Source organism: Pelodiscus sinensis, chromosome 1 (assembly GCF_052426305.1).
Source record: "Pelodiscus sinensis isolate ZL-2025 chromosome 1, ASM5242630v1, whole genome shotgun sequence".
In the NCBI taxonomy this organism is placed as follows: Eukaryota; Metazoa; Chordata; order Testudines; family Trionychidae; genus Pelodiscus; species Pelodiscus sinensis.
The window spans coordinates 107,274,921-107,295,878 of record NC_143052.1 but is presented as its reverse complement, the minus strand read 5'-3'; the positions used below and the strand labels follow the sequence as shown (position 1 = coordinate 107,295,878).

At 42.3% G+C, this 20,958-nt stretch overlaps 1 protein-coding gene across 3 annotated transcripts in view; it reads left to right on the top strand.

Annotated features, from left to right (window-relative positions):
- Positions 1-3,629: 3,629 nt before the first annotated feature.
- Positions 3,630-20,958, top strand: part of LOC102453956 (uncharacterized) — a 51,949-nt gene continuing 34,620 nt past the window's right edge. Inside the window, exons 1-8 of one of the 3 annotated variants that reach the window (XM_075940277.2) lie at positions 3,633-4,834; positions 5,367-5,454; positions 8,978-9,111; positions 10,318-10,418; positions 13,465-13,651; positions 14,380-14,808; positions 15,930-15,982; positions 18,380-18,519. In XM_075940277.2, the coding sequence (XP_075796392.2) occupies positions 10,356-10,418; positions 13,465-13,651; positions 14,380-14,808; positions 15,930-15,982; positions 18,380-18,519 (872 nt within the window). In that variant the 5' untranslated portion in view covers positions 3,633-4,834; positions 5,367-5,454; positions 8,978-9,111; positions 10,318-10,355. Of the gene's footprint in view, positions 4,835-5,366; positions 5,455-8,977; positions 9,112-10,317; positions 10,419-13,464; positions 13,652-14,379; positions 14,809-15,929; positions 15,983-18,379; positions 18,520-20,958 lie in introns of all 3 variants that reach the window. The other 2 variants (XM_075940268.2, XM_006114383.5) reach the window with 2 other exon arrangements.

The window sequence follows — 20,958 nt, the reverse complement described above, 5'->3', positions numbered from 1 at the left end:
GGCTGGGCTCTGCTTTTCCCCCTCCCTCTTTCCCAGCCTGCCTGTGTTGGGGCCCTGGCAGGTCTCTTCTGTCTGATTACTAAGCTAACCTCCAGGCCTGGCTCCCACTACTGAGATAGCTCACTGAAAGCCCCACAGCAAGAGGGGGAGGGCTCCCTTCTTTCCCCAGGTAGGTACCCCTTTGATACAAGAGCTAGCTAGCCTAGCTGGGGGAAGGCTGGGAGAGGATCCCTGCCTGAAATCCCAGCCCTTAGAGGAGGAGGATTCCCTGGGATTCTTGTGCAAAACCCCCATCTTGCGCAAGAGCCATTCTGCCGCTTATTTTCAGGCAGAACAGCTCTTGCGTAAGAGCGGGGGTTTGTGGAAGAAGGAGCATTGTAGACTGCTCCTTCTTGCACAAAAGCCCATTGCACAAAAATGGTGGCTCATTAGGTATGCAAATGAGGCACAGCACTATTCCTTGCTGTGCCTCATTTGCATATGTTCTTGTGTAAGAATGCGCAATGTAGACGTAGCTTAAGGATACGCTTACGCTACAGAGGAAGATCAAAGCTACCACTGTCGATTTTCCAGGGTTCAAATTAGCAATCTAATTAAGGCAGCTAATTCGAAGTGAGAGGGGCAATACAGTCAATGCCTATAACCTTGCTTTCAAGAGGAGTAAGGGAAGTTCAAACAAGAGTGTTCTTCGGCCAACTTTCTGCAGTGTAAGCAGCACCAAAAGCCGAGTTAAGCTACTTTGACTTCAGCTACACAATTAGGCTATGTCTACATTGGCAAGATTTTACGCAAATACTTTTAACGCAAGAGTTTTTGCATTAAAGCATTTGCGCAAGAGAATGTCTACACTGGCATATGCTTTTGTGCAAGAGATGTGCTTTTGCGCAAAAGCATCCGTGCCAGTGTAGACGCTCTCTTGTGCAAGAAAGCTCCGATGGCCATTTTAGCCATCGGACTTTCTTGCGCAAGAAATTCATGTTGCCTGTCTACACTGGCCTTTTGTGGAAGAACACTTGCGCAAGAGGGTTTATTCCTGAGTGGGAGCGTCATAGTTCTTGCGCAAGAAGCACTGATTTCTTACATTAGAACGTCAGTGTTCTTGCACAAGAACTCGCGGCCAGTGTAGACTGGTGGCAAGTTTTTGCTCAAAAGCAGCCGCTAATCTTGCCAGTGTAGACGTAGCCTTAGCATAGCTGAAGTTGCATATCTTAATTTGACTTTTTCCTGTAATGTAGAGGTACCCACAAGAGCTACAGATTACTCATTGTTTTCAAAACAGCATGGTTCTGGTTCAGCAAAGCACTTAAATATGTGCTTATTTTTAAGTTTCTGAGTGACTTCATTGTTTTGTCACCTGTACCGCGACTTGATTTTAAATTTAATAGGGTTTCACTAACAGTACAGACATGTATGGCATGCCATATTTGGACACACAATACCATGAAATGCTTCACGTATCCCTTGGGTTATGATTTTGATTCCTTGCTTTTTTCAGACATGTTCGAAAAAACCGTTCATTTACATTCACTGCATGTCTCTACTGGTTCCACTCCATTTCATCTGCCATGTGTGCTTTCTTCCTACACTAACTACATGTCTATCGCAGTGCTCTCAAGAGGTATTTTAGTGATAGTTCATCCTTTTTCTCCATGGGAATTATTTCTTTGCTCTTTCTTGCACTCTGCTGTCACCTGCCACTTTTTTGCTGTGTGACTTGTACTTTCTGCCACTTAGGTATTTTTTACAACAACTGTCAGCTCAGACGTTAACTATAACATTGCAGTGAAATTTCCTTTGTAAAATTGAAACTTGTAGGTGGTCTCTTCTTTTGCCTCCTTTCTTCCCCCTGAGAGCCCAGCTGAAGGCCAGATACTCACAACCCCTGCCCTCCTGAGCCCAGATATGGTGCTCCTCTGCCAATCTAGCAAATCTTCCTCCCTCCAGGTGGTGGGGCTCTCCTGTCCCAGATATCTGCACCCTTCCCCTCCAAAGCCCAGCCATGGGGCACTTCCAGTCAGGGGCGGATGAGAGTGCCGCGGGGCCCCGGGTAGCAAAATTTCGCGGGGGGCCCCCCCTTTGACACAGCGCATACGCCGTGGTGCCAAGACGCATGCGCGGGGCCTCAGGAAGCGCGGGGCCCGGGGCAGCCGCCCCGCTCGCCCTGCCCTAAATCCGACGCTGCTTCCAGTCCAGATACCTGCATGCTTTCCTCCCAAGCACATCTTCAGGCCCCCCTTGCCCAGATACGTGCACCCCCTTCCCTTCCTCCAGAGCCCAGCTGTGGGACCTCCCTTTCCCAGATACCCACTACCCTCTAGACTCAGGTCTAGACACCCTCTTCTTCCCTCCCCTTGGAGCCCAGGGGTTCAGAGAGAGAAACTGTCTGATGCTTGGTTGTAGTAGGCTTGCATGAGTTTTTCTGTGTGCCACTGGCTCCTTCCCTGGGACATACTAGGAACTGCAGCTGCCAGGAACTTCCTAACTCTGTTTCTCAACCTTTTATTTATAAAGTACCCCTTTTTTTAAAAAAAGTACCCCCAGTAGCTACAGTTTTCAGAGACACAATTTTTTTCTACCATTGCAACACATTTGTTTAAACATCTTAATTGTAGCCGGGCTGGCGATGAAATTTTAGGGGTAAAAAGTACAAAAACAATAAAATGCTGTAAAAAGTAAATTAGCAGTTTTCTCCAATTTTCAGGGCTGTGTTTAGACTGCATCCCTTTTCCGTAAAAGGGATGCAAATTAGACACATCGCAATTGCAAATGAAGCGGGGATTTAAATCCCCCCCACTTCATTTGCATAAACATGGCTGCCGCTTTTTTCCGGCTTGGAACTTTGCCAGAAAAAAGTGCCAGTCTAGATGGGGATCTTTCGGAAAATAAAGCCTTTTTCCGAAAGATCCCTTATTCCTTTTTTTAAGTGATTTAAATCCCCCCCACTTCATTTGCATAAACATGGCTGCCGCTTTTTTCCGGCTTGGAACTTTGCCAGAAAAAAGCGCCAGTTTAGATGGGGATCTTTCAGAAAATAAAGCCTTTTTCCGAAAGATCCCTTATTCCTTTTTTTAAGTGGGGGGGATTTAAATCCCCGCTTCATTTGCAATTGCGATGTGTCTAATTTGCATCCCTTTTATGGAAAAGGGATGCAGTCTAGACACAGCCCAGGGCTACGTCTACACTGGCCCCTTTTCCGGAAGGGGCATGTAAATTTCACTAGTCGTCGTAGGGAAATCCGCGGGGGATTTAAATATCCCCCGCGGCATTTAAATAAAAATGTCTGCCGCTTTTTTCCGGCTTTTAAAAAAGCCGGAAAAGAGCGTCTAGACTGGCCCCGATCCTCCGGAAAAAGTGCCCTCTTCCGGAGGCTCTTATTCCTACTTTGAAAAATGGTCACAAATAATATAGAGGTAGTAATGTGAAGTACTCAGAATTCAGCAAATACCAAAGCTGAGGTTGTCATGACCATAACTCTTTCTTTTTGTGCATATGATATATGATACAATCTGAACATATGCAATGATATCCTGGGACAGATCCTTGATATTTAAATCCCCCGCGGATTTCCCTACGACGACTAGTGAAATTTACATGCCCCTTCCGGAAAAGGGGCCAGTGTAGACGTAGCCCAGTTGTGTTGATGTACCCCTCAGACTTATCCAAAGTACCCTTAAGGATATTCATACCACTGGTTGAGAAACACTGTTCTAACTCAGTGTTTCTTAAACTTTTTGAGACCATGGAACACCAAACAATAATATTTTTTTATGCGGAACACCTATGAAAATTTTATTTAAAAAAATTGTCAGACAAAAAAAGACAAAAACAAAAAAGAGGTCATGGCACACCTGCATGTTGTTCACGGAATACCAGTGTTCTGCAGAACATAGTTTAAGAAACACTGCTCTAACTCACTCCCCCACCTAGCCAGCAGAGTCTTTTATGTGTGAACTGAGATCTGTTGGTCCAGCAGCTCCTAATTGTGGCCAGAAGCACTGTGGCCCATTTCTGCAGGGGAAAGGAAATTCTGCATACACAACTTTAATTTCTGCAGAATTCTGCATTGCACACTGGCACAGAATTGCCGTAGAAGTAAGTGTAGAACTTCTGTGAGAACTTTTTTCACTCTTCTGCTTGGCAACTTACTGTTTAGTTCCAAGAACTAGAGTACCTATTCTTACGGTGAAGGTAGTGGAGACCTTTTAAGAATACCACTTGCATGTGGTGCATATTGATGGTTTCCTTAGACAATGCTCTTCAGATATAATTTTAATAGCTAATACATTTTTGTCAGAGAGGATTTCTCAGTAGTCAGATGGGATCTGAAATTCAGAGGCAGGCAAGGAAATCTTCACGATCATCTTTTCAGTTTAATGGCGGGATTTTAACAGAGGATCCCTCCCAGCCTTAAAACCCTTTCCAGTACATCATTCCATAATCAGAAGCAAGGAGTTATTCAGATCATGTCATAACTTGAAATTTAACATTGAAAAGAGGGGAAATACATTTTTGGTAGAGGTGGGTAAAGTACAAAATAAAATGCCCTCTGGTTAACCTACATTTAGCCATTTTGAAGGGCATTTTTGGAACTTATCTTCATACTCTGTTCTAGCTTGGTAAATTTCCATTATTTCAGAAAATTAATCTGGTTTAGAAAACATTGTATATTGTAAATAGCACAACAAACAACATGAAACAGGATTGATCTATTAAACATAATCAGGAAGCAGCTTGTCGTCATGACGAACTGAACCTAGGTTTCGAGTTTCACTTTTGCTTTTTAAAAGCCATTTAAATGTTAGTGAAGCAAACACTCTTGGTAATAGATAAGCAGGTAAGCAAAGCATAAATTTACTTTGTTAAAGTAATTGGCTTTTTAATTGGGTGTTGTTTAAAACATAAAAGTAAAGTTTCCTTTAGTCACCAGTAGTAAATAATTCCTTAAAAGAGAAGTAGAAATTGATGTTCATTATGCTGAAGAAAATGGAGAGGACACACTGAAATGCTGGTGCAGTATTTGAACGAATATGAAATATTTACTCAAAGTGTCTTTACTATTTTGTGGGAAGTGGAAATATCCATGATATTGTTCTTCTGCCAAATAACTAGGTATAGTAGTATGTCTGACTTGATCTAATTACGGGAAGGATCTGTTCTCGTATTTTGAAGGTTTACTATACTGGCAATTAGCACAAGGCTGAGATATTAAATGTCAAAATGTCCTGTGCATGCACCTTTCATCCATATGGAGGAAAAAGTTTTATTATACTGTTTTACAACACATTTTTAAGCACAATGAAATTATAGTTTTAATATATCTATGATGTTGAGTCTGAATGTAATGATATAATCTTTCTTTACCACAGTGATATCAGGTGAAAGAATGAGGAAGGAAGAGATTCTTAAATATTCTTAAAAGCAAGAAAGACTCTTTACAATCAGACATGAATCGGGGTTTGTATTTCTTTTGTCTTACACTTTGAGGATTAGTAGAAGAAACTGCCACTCATTTAAAAATATTAACATATTTAACAATTGTCCTCTCTTTTGTACTGTGGAAGAAAACATTGTCCTCACTCTGCGTTTGTAAGCAACAAGGAGCCAGAGGTAGTTTTATTACGAGCTGCAGCAAGGGAAAAACTGGTTTGAACGGGGGGGGGGGGGGGGGGAAGCTCCTCCCCCACCGAGGCAGATCTTCGAATACAAGCAATTATGAAGCAGTTTATATACTGTCCATTAGATATAATAACAATAACAATTAGTCTCCTTCCCATTACAAACACCAATGGCTAACCGTTATTTTAGTTCCACCCAGATGCTCCTTATCTCAAGGTCCCTGCCAGAGTCAGCGTTCTATCCTTATCTCCGTATGGAGGAGAGAGGCAAAGGCAGCGTCTAATTACAGATCTCGCGTTGTCAGGCCACAGACTTAGCCTGACTCTTGCTCTCTTGTTAACAAGACCAAGATGGCTGCACACAAATTCCCGTATTCCCTTTTCCTTCCTCTACAGTACATCTGATATGCAGGTCCTAAATGCTCATGGGCATTCAGTAAATTTCTTTGTATTGTGGTAGTGCTAGGGACTCCAATCACAGTCACTTTTTGGTGCCCACCTCTGAATGCTGGCTGTAGACAAATAATAGTAGGAATAAACTTAAAAAAACAACAGATAGTCTGGCAGCACTTTAAAGACTAACAAAACAGTGCTACCAGACTATTTGTTGTTTTTTTTTAAATTTATCCTGTACAAACTAACTCAGCTACCCCCTGAAGCTTCTAACAGTAGGAATGTATAACATCAGGGAAAGAGACTCAGGTCACAAGCCTACATGGTTCTTGAAAGACAACTGGGGCCTTCCTAAGTTATAAAGCAATGTACATATATACACGGTTTTAAAATGGGTAAAGTATGGTAAAGAAAAGACAGTTCATGAGACTTGAGAACTGTGCAGTTCACAAACAAATTGGTAGAAACTAGGCCCACCGATGGGGCAGGGGAAGAGGGCAAAAGGCCAACTGCCCTGGAGCCTGGCGATTTAAAGGAGTAGCAGTGGCAGTGCTCCAAGCCGTGGTCCCTTTAAATCGCTGCTGGAGTGCCACACCGGAGCACTAGGGTCGCCAGATGGTCTCCCAAAAAATACCGGACACCTGAGCCAAAAAAACAAAACAAAGGAATGCGGGATTAGCGGCGATCACAACCCTGCCTCCCAGCTGGGACTCCCAGCCATTCCCCCGCCAGGCTTCTGACACGACCAGAGGCACCCAGCAGCGATTGCAGCCCTGCCTCCCAGCTGGGTCTCCCTGCTGGGAGGCGGGGCCACGAACACCGCTGGGAACCTGTGATTGCGCAGAAGCCTGGTGGGGACGGAGCCGCCCACGTCAGGCTTCTGTCTGGTGCCCAGTCGGAAAAATCAGAGAATACCAGACATTGCACGTGTCTGGTATTGCCTGATTTTTTTTACCAGGCAGAGGGTTCAAATACCGGACTGTCCGGTAGGATACTGGACACCTGTTAACCCTACAGAGCACTGGGACACATGCTCCAAGCAGCGGTAAAGGCTTGGGGGGAGCACGCTGTGCTCCGACCGGTGCTGGGGGCTGACTGCCCTTGGCCACACCCTTTCTGCTCTTGACCATGCTCCTTCCTGGAGCAAGAAGCTGGTTCCCCCCTACCTTGCCTAGAGGCCCGCAGAGGCTGTCTGCTCTGCAGGCACATACCATTGATAAGTTTGATTAAAAAAGTAAAATGTTTTTAAGAATCAATTCACCAAAAATGTTATGGAAAAAGTGGGTGGGATAAACATCGAACCACTTCCTCCAGTGTGAACAACACTAAAGCACTAATAATTATTTTTCAAAAATTCTTTATTATATCTGGAATATGTACCCCAGGACTCAGAATTGCACTTATTTATGGCCCAATCTAGCATCTGTTGAAGTAATTTGAAAGATGTCAACGGTATTGTGATTGGGCATCAGGAGAGGCAAGGCTGTACATCTTGAACCTAATTCCCTACTCCAATACACTGGTCTTATGCAGTGTAACTCCATTCTGGACAACAAAGTTAAAGGGGTAAAACTGATTCAGTGGAGTGAGTATTAATCTTGTGCAGAACAGAGAATTCTGTGTTTAGCAAACTGCTCCACATAATGGATCATTGATGTGGTTTTGTGAAATATAAGAAATTCTATATAAAAATGGTCACAAATAATATAGAGGTAGTAATGTGAAGTACTCAGAATTCAGCAAATACCAAAGCTGAGGTTGTCATGACCATAACTCTTTCTTTTTGTGCATATGATATATGATACAATCTGAACATATGCAATGATATCCTGGGACAGATCCTTGAAGACAATGTAGTTATGTCAATTTGTATCAGTTGACAATCTGACCCATTATTTTTTCTGCAAGACCCCTGCCTCATCTAATATATAGATTGCGTGTTGAGTAGTGAAGAAAGCTGAGGGCTTTGTTTTTGTTGTGTGTTTTTTTGCATGCATCTATGTAAAACCAAAAAAACTCTAAAACAAAAGAAACAAACAAAACCCTGGAAGGGTCAGCAAGTCCAGTTCCCTGTACTGAGGTAGGACCAAATAAACCTACACCATCCCTGATAGGAGTTTATCCAACCTCCAAAAGTGGGAATTAGACAGCCTTCCTTAGAAGTTGTCAGGCTGTCTGGAGTGTCCCGTGAATGTAGATGCCCACCTCAGAGCAGACTGTCAAGAAGCAGCACAAAAAACCCCAAATTGGTTGTATGTTCTATATGTACATTTCACAAACTTAACAAGTATGTACTGCACATGCACTATAAGGGTATGTCTACACTGCCACCCTAGTTCGAACTAGGGTGGATAATGTAGGCATTCGAACTTGCAAATGAAGCGGTGCTCGGGAACATGCAAATGAAGCCTGGGATATTTAAATCCCGGGCTTCATTTGCAAGTTCGAATGCCTACATTAGCCACCCTAGTTCGAACTAGGGTGGCAGTGTAGACATACCCTGAGAGCCTTAACACACGGTGAGACTAGATCAGTGATTCTAAAGCAGGAGTATGCATATCCTTGGATGGTATCCAGAGGTCTTCAATTCATCTAGGTATTTGCCTAGTTTTACAACAGGCTACATAAAAAGCACTAGCAAATTCAGCACAAACTAAAATGTGTACTGCTTTATATACTATATGCTGAAATATGTCTAATACTTACATTTCAATTAATTTATTTTATAATTATATGGTACAAATGAGAAAGTAAGCAATTTTTCAGTGATAATATGCTGTGACACTTTTTGTATTTTTATGTGTGATTTTGTAAGCTAGTGTTTTTTAGGTGAGGAGAAACTTGGAGTATGCAAAAGAAATCAGACTCCTGAAACAAGTACAGTAGTTAGAAAGGGTTGAGAGCCACAAGACTAGTTGACCATTATGGTCCCGTTAACTCACTGGTTCTATAATTCTTTGGAGTTGCAGACAGTACCCCAGGACACTATCGTCTATCTTGTCATCCAGGCAAGCCTGCCTTTGTGATAGATGGTTCAGTAGATCAGAAAGTACAACAGTATTTGGGTTACTCTTGGTACTGAAGGACCAGTCACATATCCCAGGTCAGTTGTGCTCTAGAGACCTCATTAAAGACAAAGTTTGTAGTAATAAACTAAATAAAGATTTATTAGCTAAGAAAAAAAGGGGGAGTTATCTGTAAGGTTAAAGCAGGTAACCATACACACACAATGAGTTACAGTCTTAGGTTTTAAAAGTTAATTCTGTTAAATGTGCAGGCATTTGGGTTGTGATCTTAGGCAGGAGGGGGTTGTGACCTAGGGTAAGGGACTGGAGTGCAGGAGGGAACGCAGGGGTTTGGGTTGTGACCTAGAGCAGTAGGTTGGGGTGCAGGGTCTGGAAGGGGGTGGGTACAGGAGGGAGGACAGAGGGTTTGGGTTATGGGAGGTAGGGGGGCATGAGTGAAGGAACAGAGGGGTTGGGGGAAGGGAAGGGCTGTGGTTCCAGAGGAAGATTCTGGCCTGGAAATTTACCTGGATGACTCCCGGCCAGCAGCCCTGCATGTTTGTCAGGCAGGCTTCTTGCCTGCCCCATCCCTGCACATTCTGAAGGGGCCACATGTGTCTGTGAATAACCACACACCTGAGGGGAGGGAGAGCGGTGCTTCGCATGCTGCCTGTTCTTCAAACAGGCAGCTCCCATAGGCCAGAAATTGGCTGATGGGATTGTGCTGGGGCAGGGGCAGCACATGAAACCTCTCTCCCCCTTCTGGGCTTGCAGCTGTTTATTTTTGCCTAAGGCTCCCTGCTACATCCCATGGGCTGGATCCAGTGGCTTGGCAGGCCAGATCCAGTCCACAGGTCATATTTTTCCAATCCCTGTCCTATATTACAAGTGAAATGAATGCATGGAGCAACTTACATACATTTCATAAAGTCAAATCACAAACACATCCTTATAAACTTAACATCTACTGTAACAAAACTAACAAATGGGTGGCCCAGGCTGCTTTCTAACCAGGCATTTGTCAATGATGCAAGAGCAAGCATCTGGTCTGCCAGTGTCACAGAAGCGTGTTCCAGAGCTGCACTGACTTTATAGTTAGAAGGAGCCCAAGGGAAAATATTAGCCTCATTTACTTCACTGGTGCAAGGATTTCACCCAAAGTTTTTTTTTTTTTTTTTTGGTGATAGGTGCTCAGTAAATTACTTGTATTCCAACAGTTGACAGTATCTTTTTAGCAGCATGGATTGGGGCTCTTTTTTAATATGTCTATAAAATATCTTTTCTCTTTATTTGAAAATATGTAGGTTACAAGATTGCCACACGTTTAGGAAGTAAAAAAGACATGTGTATGTTTCTAGCCCTTCATATGGAGAATTCTCCAATGTGTGCTAGCCCATCTGAAAAGGTATGTAATGAGATGTCATTGCAAAGAGGTATTTCTTTTCAATACAAGGGGACCAACCCTTAAAATTACTGATAATATCAATGAATAGGTATCAACAGTAATTAATACTACTTGCTTTTCAGCCAGTGAGCAGGTGAACAGTTATATTAACAGTTCAGTTTCCTGACTAGATAATAGCTGAGATGTGATCATTGACAGCCACGATATCATATCAATATACCATAATTCTTAACATACCTGATAGTAGTACACTGGTGGGAAATATTTGGAACAAGGCTAGTATATACAAATCTTCTGTTTTGGCTTCCCTCTCTGTTACATGGGGCCAATAATGTTTACTTGCCTCCTTCTCAGGAATGCTGTGAAGACCAATTTATATTATATAGCTATTTAAAAATATAAAATCATCCTAAGTGTCAAATATTATACTTATTGTTTAATTTCCATCGTTCTTGTGCATAACGTCCTATATTAGCTAGTATACCACTTGTGATGGGGGCAGTCAGAGAAGACCCCTTGGGGCTGTTTCCCGGTGTGCTGATTATGTCACTGACACTCACCTTCTTGCTCTCTGGGGTTCCCCGCCACACTGTCTTGCTGGGCCAGATTCTCTGGTTCCCCCAGATAAGGCACAGAGTTGAGGTGACTGCCCCTCCTGAAGAGCAATGCAGACACTGTACCACTTCAGCTCTGGGAGAATGTAGTTTTAGAGCACAGCACCCAGGAAACCAATCCCCAAAAGGGGTCAAACCCCCAAATAAATGCATATCTTTCTCTGAGTAAAAGTTGTACACAAAGAAAGCTTATGAGGTTGTTCACCCTCTTTATCAATGAAAGAGAGCATATGCACAATGATTCCTCCCCCCCCACCGTAACAATTATTTACACTGGCCTTGATAGTAAACAAAACTGTTTTTATTAAGTACAAGCAGTAGGATTTAAGTGGTTGAAAGTGAAAACAGACAAACCAAAGTAAGTTATAAAATTAAAATAACATAGTTAGTTCTCATTCACTAACATTTATTACAAACTTACCCTAAAACCTGTTGCCATTTCAGGCATGCTTTCAAGTCAAAGATAATCTTTTTCTTTGACTTGGGTCCCTAGCTCTCCATTTGGGTGTGCCACACCCACCAAAGACAAAGGGACTGATAGCTTCCTATTGTTTTATAGACTTTTCCTGGGCAGAAATCTTTTGTTCTCCACCCCCCTTTCCATGGAAACTTACCTGGTCAGACAGGTATCCCACTACAAGGTGTTATAGTCACGTGTCTTCCTAGAACCAACTACTGTTTAGACTTAAAGGACAAACAAGGCTGTTCTCAAGTCCTCAAGTTGATCACCCAGTTGTTAAGGCTGCTGGAGCACCATTGATGGCTCTCATTTGCACATTTAAAACCATGAACAATCCCATATTTCATATTTCTAACTATATACATGTAGCCCTTCTGCCAGGCCGAGTAAATAGCAGCAAGGGCCGGGTTCAGTATCTAGGGGTCTCCTCCCAACAAGGTAATACAACACCGGCTCGAGCCCCCACCCAGTGATCTGGGAAATCTTACATACAGCTCTGGGTGCCTCAAAAGAGGCAATTCTTCCCCTCTCGCAAGCACAGAGCCTCAGTATAGTAGCAAACCTTTAATAACATGAGGTAACCGACATCAGCATTAAATTGGGGAAACACCAGAACTCGGATTTACAGACCAAACATGAGCGAAGGCCCTCCCCCCAGCCACAAATCCCCCCAAAGTCCCAAAAGTCCAACACCCCAAAAGTCTCTGCCCCAGGTCAGTGCCACCCCAGGGTTCAAAAGTTCACCCGGCAGGGTTTCGCCATCCCAACCTGGAGGGGCAGGGATTGATACACTTTACGTGGCCCGCTGGTGGCTCTGCCGATGGCTCCGCCTTTCCGTGGGGTTCTGCCGCTGCCGTCGACGCATGTCACACTCCGCCCGTCATCCAGTGAGCTGCCTCCACTTTTATCCCCCCTGCCTCAATAACAGAGAGACTGGGGATCCCACCGTGGCCAAAGTGACCATTTGGGCTGCTGTGAGCACATATTAGACAGGGTGGGTGTGTCTATGCAAATTGGGCTCAGCCCCTGAAGTCTCTTTGTACACTTGCCACAGTTCACCACCAGATGTCAGGATAGAGTTTACCTTGACCCCGCTTACATCCAAGAATGATAATATACACCAAAATAAGACATACAGATCCAGCAGATAACATTAAATTGATAAGTTACAGGAGTTATTTTGTCCAAGTCATCTTCAAGTTATGCATATTTATATTCATAAACCAATTCCATAATGCATGTCAGGAACTTGTCATGCTACTGTATTTTAAAATAATTGAACAGCACATGAAACCCTCTAGCATAGAGTATATGAGTTATTTCTTTCACAGAGCACATTAGAATTTTACCTTTAAGAATAATTTTGTTTGAACTTAATTTATTCACTAATTTCATAGGAAAGCCTAAGCCACCAGAAGAATTAGGTCCTTATTGTGATGGATACTGTATAAACATAGGAGTAGTCTACATACACATAGTCTCTCATCCAAACAACTTGAAATCTAACCAATAGCATTGATGCCCCTGCCTTACTAAATCAATCACGGCTAATCTAATGCTGACAAAGGACCATGCAGAAATGATTTAGAACTTCTAAAAGTTATGCTTTCATTCACGCTCATAAATTTCACTTGAGGGTGTTGAGAAAATTGTGGGTTGATCTTGTTTGTTTGAAGCCATTTGGAGTTTCATCAGTGACTTCAAAGGCAGCCTGATTAGGTCCATTCAGAAATAGCCTACACATATAAAGATAGTGAATTAATAAGAATAATGAACAAATCAATAAAAATAGTCATAGAACTGATCGAGCAAAAAGACAAATTAAGTGCCAAAGTTTATCAGGATGGAAGAATCAATATACCTAAATACAGTGTAGCAAAATCTGTAATACATTGAAGTTTCTTTGTAACATATAGATGTGTGTAAAATAACATTTGTGGCAAATAGTAATATTCACTTTGTTTTCTTTCAGTTCAATAAAACTGGGATTGTTGTGTGTGAGTCAGACAAAATACACAAAGTGGTGGCTATGAGCTGCTCCAGAGAAAATTTACATGCTGTGCAACATGTCATACTGAACGTTCCCCATTCTTTGAGTAACTGCATTGTGTATTTGTCCAGGAAACCCTGTTCCACCTGTACAACATTTCTCATTCAAGGTAAATAGTATACTGATGAACCTATGGAAGTCAATGAGAGTTTTCTGAGTAAGGAGGTCAGAAATAAGCCCATACTGAATATCAGGTTTGAAAAAAACATTTTATCTTATGGTGTTCAGTCCTCAAATCCTGATTCACACAAGTAGCCATTTATTCATGTAAGTAATCCCTTATGAAATCAGTGAAACACCTTGTCTGGGAAGGATTTGCAGGCTGGGGTCATAAATGTAATTCTTGGGTCATGTAATGTGAGTTTGTGTCAGGAACCACTTATCAAATATGTCCAAAATATATAGCTCTAAGTTCTTACTGCCCCTGTCTCCAAAGACTGCATGGTAGAGCTCAAGTCAGTAGTGCAACGTTTGCTTTTATGTCCTCCCACTGCTAGACTGTCTAGGCACTAGGATAGTCCTTAGCAAAATGTTAGAACATTTAGGTGTAGGGCTAAGCTGGCCAGAGCTCCTTCTCTCGGCCATACACTCTTTACTGGCCACAGACATGAGGGGTGTAATAGTAACTGACACTGTGATTCTGCAGCATCTGAAAATCCATCTTCGCTAGTGTAGGAATAGTCTCTGTGGCCAGCTTTGTGACTAGAATGCACCAACAGTATGGCTGGCCGCTCTGCAACAGAGAATTAGGCCCATCATTGTTATCAAGAAGTGTAGGCATTAATGACCCTATCTGGTTGAATTCTATTTTAAATCAGTCTAAATGTTTACCTTTAGGATCAGTTTCTGCAATCTATTACTGGCCAATCTCTCCAGAGCTAAAAGGGGAAGATTTAGCAGTCGAGGAAGATCTCAAGCAAGTTGACCAAATGTTTCTAAGAAGCCAAATTAGTAGCAGTGTTTTTCTACCAATCACAGACTTTGATACTGTATCTACAATTTCCCATAGAACCAAAAGGCACAAGTGCACAAAATGTAGTTCCCACTATGCCGAGGCTGTGCCTAAAGACATGTTAAAAATTTGTTCACTGCTTAATATGCAAGGCCATACAAGCATATGTGTAGAGCAAATGAAGAATGCATTATGTTGCCTGGATTGTTTACTTCATTGTCCCCATGGAGAATTTGAAAAAAAAGAAAATGATGACGTGGAAAAAATGCACACACATGCATTGCAGCTTTGTTATCTTTTAGCAGCAAGATCCGGTAAGTATACTGAAAATATTAAAAAATTAGTAGCAAACAAATATGAAAAACATGTATATATGTTCCTATAAATTTAGCTAGAGCTAAGCCAAATGGCACGTGACTAACAAAGGAACTGGCATGCTTTCCCAGCCCAGGAGTGAAATTAATAATTTCTCATTTCAACAAGTACATGTTATGTTTGTAGAAATTATATTGAGTAAAATATTTGAGCCAAAATAGATTTTTTAAAAATTAGTACAAGCAAAATTGCAACAGTTTTGAAACACACTATTATATTTATATTTCAAATTCCCAAAGGTTTGTTTAAAAACAATGAAGGTTGCTGAATGACAATGATGCCCTTTCCTGATATCATTTATGTAACCTAAGCAATGAATAACAAGGAAATGATAAGTAAATCTTGTGCTTTCTACTTAATACATTTATACAAAAAGTTGTTTTAATCAAGCACAAAGAACTATATTTCATCACAACACAGTATCCATAATTCTGACTCCTTGGATTGTTGGTGTGGTAAATGTTTATAATTTAGCTATTTTTTATTTTCATTATTTTGGCCCCTGAATATTTTCTTGTGATATTGTCAAATGAAAATGATCAGTTTATATGTTTATAAATTTACTCATTTTTGGTAAAGCCTTGGAATAGCTATTTCTTCAGAATAATTCTGCATGTCATTTACCAGGAAAAAATATATAAAATTGTCCATTTGTGTTAAAATTATGTATGTAACTAGCCTTGCATTTGAGGTTAATCAACATACCCAATTATAGTGTACATATAATATTTTATGTTCCATTTTCAGGGTTTTGTATTATGTCATATTTTGAGATTGTTAGTCAAGCAATAATTTTATATTGGGTTGTTGTGTGGTGATAAAATATACTCTTCCTTTTGTGCTTTATGATAATAATGCCTCTCCATAGTAACAGTGTAGCTATCACTCTTTAGATAAGTCTTTAATACAGTATACTGTCAGTAGAAGTTCTTGTGGTAGTTTGAACAGGTCAATCCACTTATATATTGTTTCAATATTCTAAAGTTTTATACCTTAAGCCACTGAATAATATTTAAAGTCTAACCAAAAATGATACAAAATATACTTTTTCTTATAAAAGATGATCCAGATCGAGGTGTGGGTTGCACATTATATAATCAGAATGGATATTTTGTAAGTATGGTTAACACTTCATTCCCTTTCTTTAATTTTTCACTCTCTCTTGTGCGTTAACTAAGTATACCAATATTAGTACTTCAGGCTTTTGCCACTGCTATAATGACTGGTCACTGCTGCAGTAATACGGGTTGGACATCTCTTATCCAGCACTCTTGGGACCTGACTGGTCCTGAACCATGGAATTTGCCAGACTAGAAAAGGTTCCCATCCCTGTCACAGCCCACAGCTGTTGACTCTGCCAGCTCTGGGTGTGGGGAGGAGAAGCAGGGAGACTACCTCCCACCCCTGCTAGGCTGCCTGCTAGGTTGCAGGCCCTGCTGCTACTGTCGTGGCTGGACTTCCTGCCATGCTCCAGCAGCCTGTACTGCCACAGGCTGTCACAGGCACCAGCCCCACTCTGCCAGGGGCTGGCTCTGGCCCTGGCCCAGGTCCTGGTGAGGCTGCTAGGGTGAGGCTGCCCTATGGCAACCTGAGGGCTCTGGCCCCACTTCTGCAGGCTGCCATGGGCTTCAGTCCCACAGTGCCATGGGCTGATGGGGCTGCTGCCAACCTTGGCCCCAGTCCCACTGGTGTGGGCTGCTAAGGGCTCAGGCTTCTGCCCCAGGGTAGCCCACAGGCTCTGGCCCCACTTTTGTGGGTTGCCCGGGGCTCTAGCCCAGCCTGCACTGCCACGTTCTGTCGCCAGTCCGATCCTGTGCTGCCGGGGGCTGCCCCAGCCTGGTCCAGTGCTGCAGGCTGTTGGGAGCTTCTGACGGCTGCTGCAGGCTCCAGCCCCACTGCTGAGGACTGCCACCAGCCCCACCCCTGTCCCGTTCCACTGCTTCAGACCGGCCCCTCCTGGATTGCCTTCCTGCCACTAGGCTACCGGGATTCCTCTGATCCAGGAATGAGAATTCTGGTTTTGGGAGGTGCAACCTGTATACCTACCTTCTAGATAGTGCCTTCAGTATTTAGCCCTTAGTAAAGTGTGTAAGGCACAATAGCCCAGGGGAGCACAGGATTTTTTGGTTGCATTCTCAACCACAGCTGTAATACTATGGTAATGCATATCCTATCATTGGGCTGTAGAGATTAGAATATTGTAAGTGAGTTTATTTTATATCACAGTAACTAAATCAAAATCTGGCCTTGTACCTGCCTCACTTCTTTGAAAACTTAAAAAAAAAAAAAGGTGCCAGCACTCCATGGGAAAAGTTGTTGAGCTCTGACTGGAGGTGCTGGTACTGCGTACCTGGCAGTACCATCACAAAAAAAGCACAGCATACTGAACAGCTTCTTCACTGGGCCATGGTGAAAACTTGTTTGGATTTTGATGATAAAATGTTATTACTGAGTTTATAGTTAAGTGATTGAGAGCTAGGCTTCTGAGGGAAGGGAGGCTAGAAATGAGATTCTGAACATCAAAAGAGTGAGGTGCCAGGAATTGTTAGCTGCAAATATACAAAAAGAAGGTATATATCTGTAAATGAACTGTATGTAGTATTCTAGAAACTTTAGATACTTTTATAACTATTTGTTTTACAAAAAAAGCACTGTCTATAGGTATATTATTAAGGTAGGCAATAGAAAATATTGTGATGGTGGAGGAATTCTGAGGTCACTGCTTGCAGGAAAAAAGTAGTGAGTAGTGGTTTTAAATGGAAGTAGTGACAGTGAGAAGCTTTCTGGCTGGTGCAGCTGAGATATTTAGTTTAGTAAATTGGAAAAGCTACCTCAATACTTTGAGAAGCACTATATTAAAATAATGTGCAATATATTCACTAGAGGACTCTCAGACTTATGTTTACAGGCAGTCCCCGGGTTATGTACAAGATAGGGACTGTAGGTTTGTTCTTAAGTTGAATTTGTATGTAAGTCGGAACTGGTACATATTGTAGGGGAAACTCTAGCCAAACATTTCTCCAGAGCTCAGTTTTATTCTCCCACACCTCACTAACCCTCAGTTCTTTATTCTCAAGCTGAGGTGTCTGCTGAGAAAAGCTGCTCCGCGTCTCCCTGGTCTGCTGGGGGGGAGGGGGTGCTAGCTTCGCGTCTCCCTGGTCTGCTGGGGGGAAGCAGCTAGTGCGGGGTTGCCTCACCCCGTTTGTAAGTAGGGATCCGATGTAAGTCGGTTCCATGTAACCCGGGGTCTGCCTGTATATAATAAATAACTGGTCTTGAGATTAGGCACTGACCGAGTATTTAAGCAGAAAAACATCCCTAAGAAATAAATGTGATGTAACTATTGTATGTTACAAAATTTTCTTAAATGTGGAAGTTGTACATGTCCGGGAAGAGGGGATTGCATGCATTTCTATTTATCTTTACTTAAACAATGGTGATGTAGGTCTTATTTTTCTTAATCATTATTGTTATCTTACAGCTCTGTGAGGTTCTAATTTTTTTTCTTAGTTTGGGGCAGGTTATAATGGATATCCTCTTGGTGCAATATATGCAAACCTGCCTTGTGGAGGTAGGCACAACAAAAAAAAGCTAGGAACAGAAAAAGGGCCTGTCCTTATCCATGCTGAAGCAAATGCTCTACTATTCAGGTTATTATTGTTTGATGTTTCTTTAAAGTAATTCAGTAATTTTATGTATGCTTGTTAGGAAAGTATATATGGCTGCCGGGGTAATATCCATGTGGTTAATTGTGGAGCCACCTCACTTGGTATCTGCCCCACAATTTATCTCTCTAAGAATGTTAACATTGTGCATCTTTAAGACGAGGCATATGCTGCTGTCAACATTTTAACAAAAGCCTCTTCAAATGCTTTCTACCATAAGACCTCATTGTTCAAGCACAGTCACCCAACATGCCTACCTGTTCTCAACAAAATGTAGCTCCCAGCACCTTTTGAAAGATTTACCTGGCAGCATCAGCTGTTCTTTAGGGGAGCAACAGCAGTGACAGAGAGGTTGCCCTGAAGACTCTGGTGGTAATGGTAGTGGCTGTCAGGTTACTTAAATCTGTATGTATGGGGAGCTGATGAGAGTAGCATGGCTATGTGCCTGTTCAGAGCAGAGACTGGCCGTATTTGGGTGAAAATGCTCTGCTTCAATTGCCTAACAACCAGCAAATGTCACGATTCCCTGTCCAGGTACTTAACTGAGGTACTGGTGGAGAAGGAGAGAAGATGCTTTGGATGGCATTGCCAATACCATAGCAATAGGCAAATAGCTGGATTAGGAGCAGTTTAAGGCTACCTAATGTTTAGATACATTAGAATTATGGAATTTTTCTGCCCGTCAAAATAGACAATTCAGGTACACATGTGCCACTCAAATCCTTGATCAGAGATTTTCCATTCACAGTGTTGGTTTGCCCTGCATATGTATTCTAGACAACTTCATGCCATGCTCCAAGGGTATATAGGATGAATCACTTGCACTTCCTTCTCTACTACCTCTTCTTCACCATGAATCAGGATCCTTTGCAATACTGAGTATTTTCTGATCTTACAAATCGATACTAACTTCCACCCAGATGTCTCTCTCCCTCTTCCAGGAGTTGGGTCTCCTGCTAAATGTAAAGAATTCCAAGTTATTTTCTGTAGAGGGGCATGCACAGGGACATGTTTGGATTTGTTGAAAGCCAGAGCCTTCCTTCCAGAGAGATTCACAGTGTTGTCAAATTTGTTGAGACAATTCAAAGAAAGCTCCCTATGTAAGGAGCTGTTCACAACTCGTGTTTTTATGATAGCTTAATCTTCATGACCAAGCATGCAAAATTATGCCTCCACTGCTGTCAGGGCTGGTGGATCTGCAACTGCACGCAAAGTTCTTGCTTAAGGTGCTATTAGATTTCCATCTTAACTAGTTTATTCATCTACCGATATTTTTTTCCTAACCATATACATCTCAGTGGGTGACTACCCTTCATATGTTAGATGTACGATGTACATTGGACTTTTATCTAGATAAGCAGAACAGTTTTGGAAGTCACCTAAATGCTTTGTCTCCAGAGTGGACAGATCAAAAGGTCCACAATTTCTTCACAGAGACTGTCAAGATGAAAGTTTGGGTTTGTTAGTATTTGCTGTGTTGCAGCTGGTGCTTAGCATCCCCAAAAGATTATAGCACACTCTGCCAGATAACAAGCAACTTCCACAGTGTGGCTTGCAAACATTCAAGGGACTGTGGTAGGCAGAATTTCTACCTGGATTTCAGTGCCCTTCTTTGCTAAACACTACGTATTGATCCATGCAATCAGAGCTGGTGCAGCACTTGGTTCTTGCCTTACTATCTTCAGTCTTGGACTTGATTTTGAAGCTCCCTCCTCCCTCTGAGGATACTGTTCAGGAGTCACTTGACATGGAGCACCGATAGAAACACTACTCGAAGAAGAAGAAACGGTTACTCACCTTGTTCACTAACTGTGGTTCTTCAACAGGTATCCCTTTATGGGTGCTTGTAACAAGGTGTGACTTATCGCCATGGGCGCCTTCTGGTGGTCCCTCAGGAATTAGCTCATTCAGCTCAGGTGTGCCCCCTTCTATCTGTCTCCGGCTGTGTCTACACTGGGCCACTTATTCCGGAAAAGCAGCCGCTTTTCCAGAATAAGCTGCGAGCTGTCTACACTGGCCCTTGAATTTCCAGAAAAGCAACGATGCTCTACTGTACAAAATCAGCCGCTATTCCGGAAAAACTATTCTGCTCCCGCTCGGACATAAGTCCTTATTCCGGAACACTGTTCCGGAAAAGGGCCAGTGTAGACAGCCCAGTAATCTTTTCCGGAAAAAAGCCCCGATCGCGAAAATGGCGATCGGGGCTCTTTTCTGGAAAAGCGCGTCTACATTGGCCACAGATGCTTTTCCGGAAAAAGGGCTTTTCCGGAAAAGCAGCCTGCCAATGTAGACGCTCCTTTTCCGGAAAAACTGAAAACAGAATAGTATTCCGTTTTAAGCAGTTCCGGAAATTCATGCCAGTGTAGACATAGCCATCTTGTCTGCTTTTACCTGTTATTTTCTATGTCTGGGTACTGCCTTATC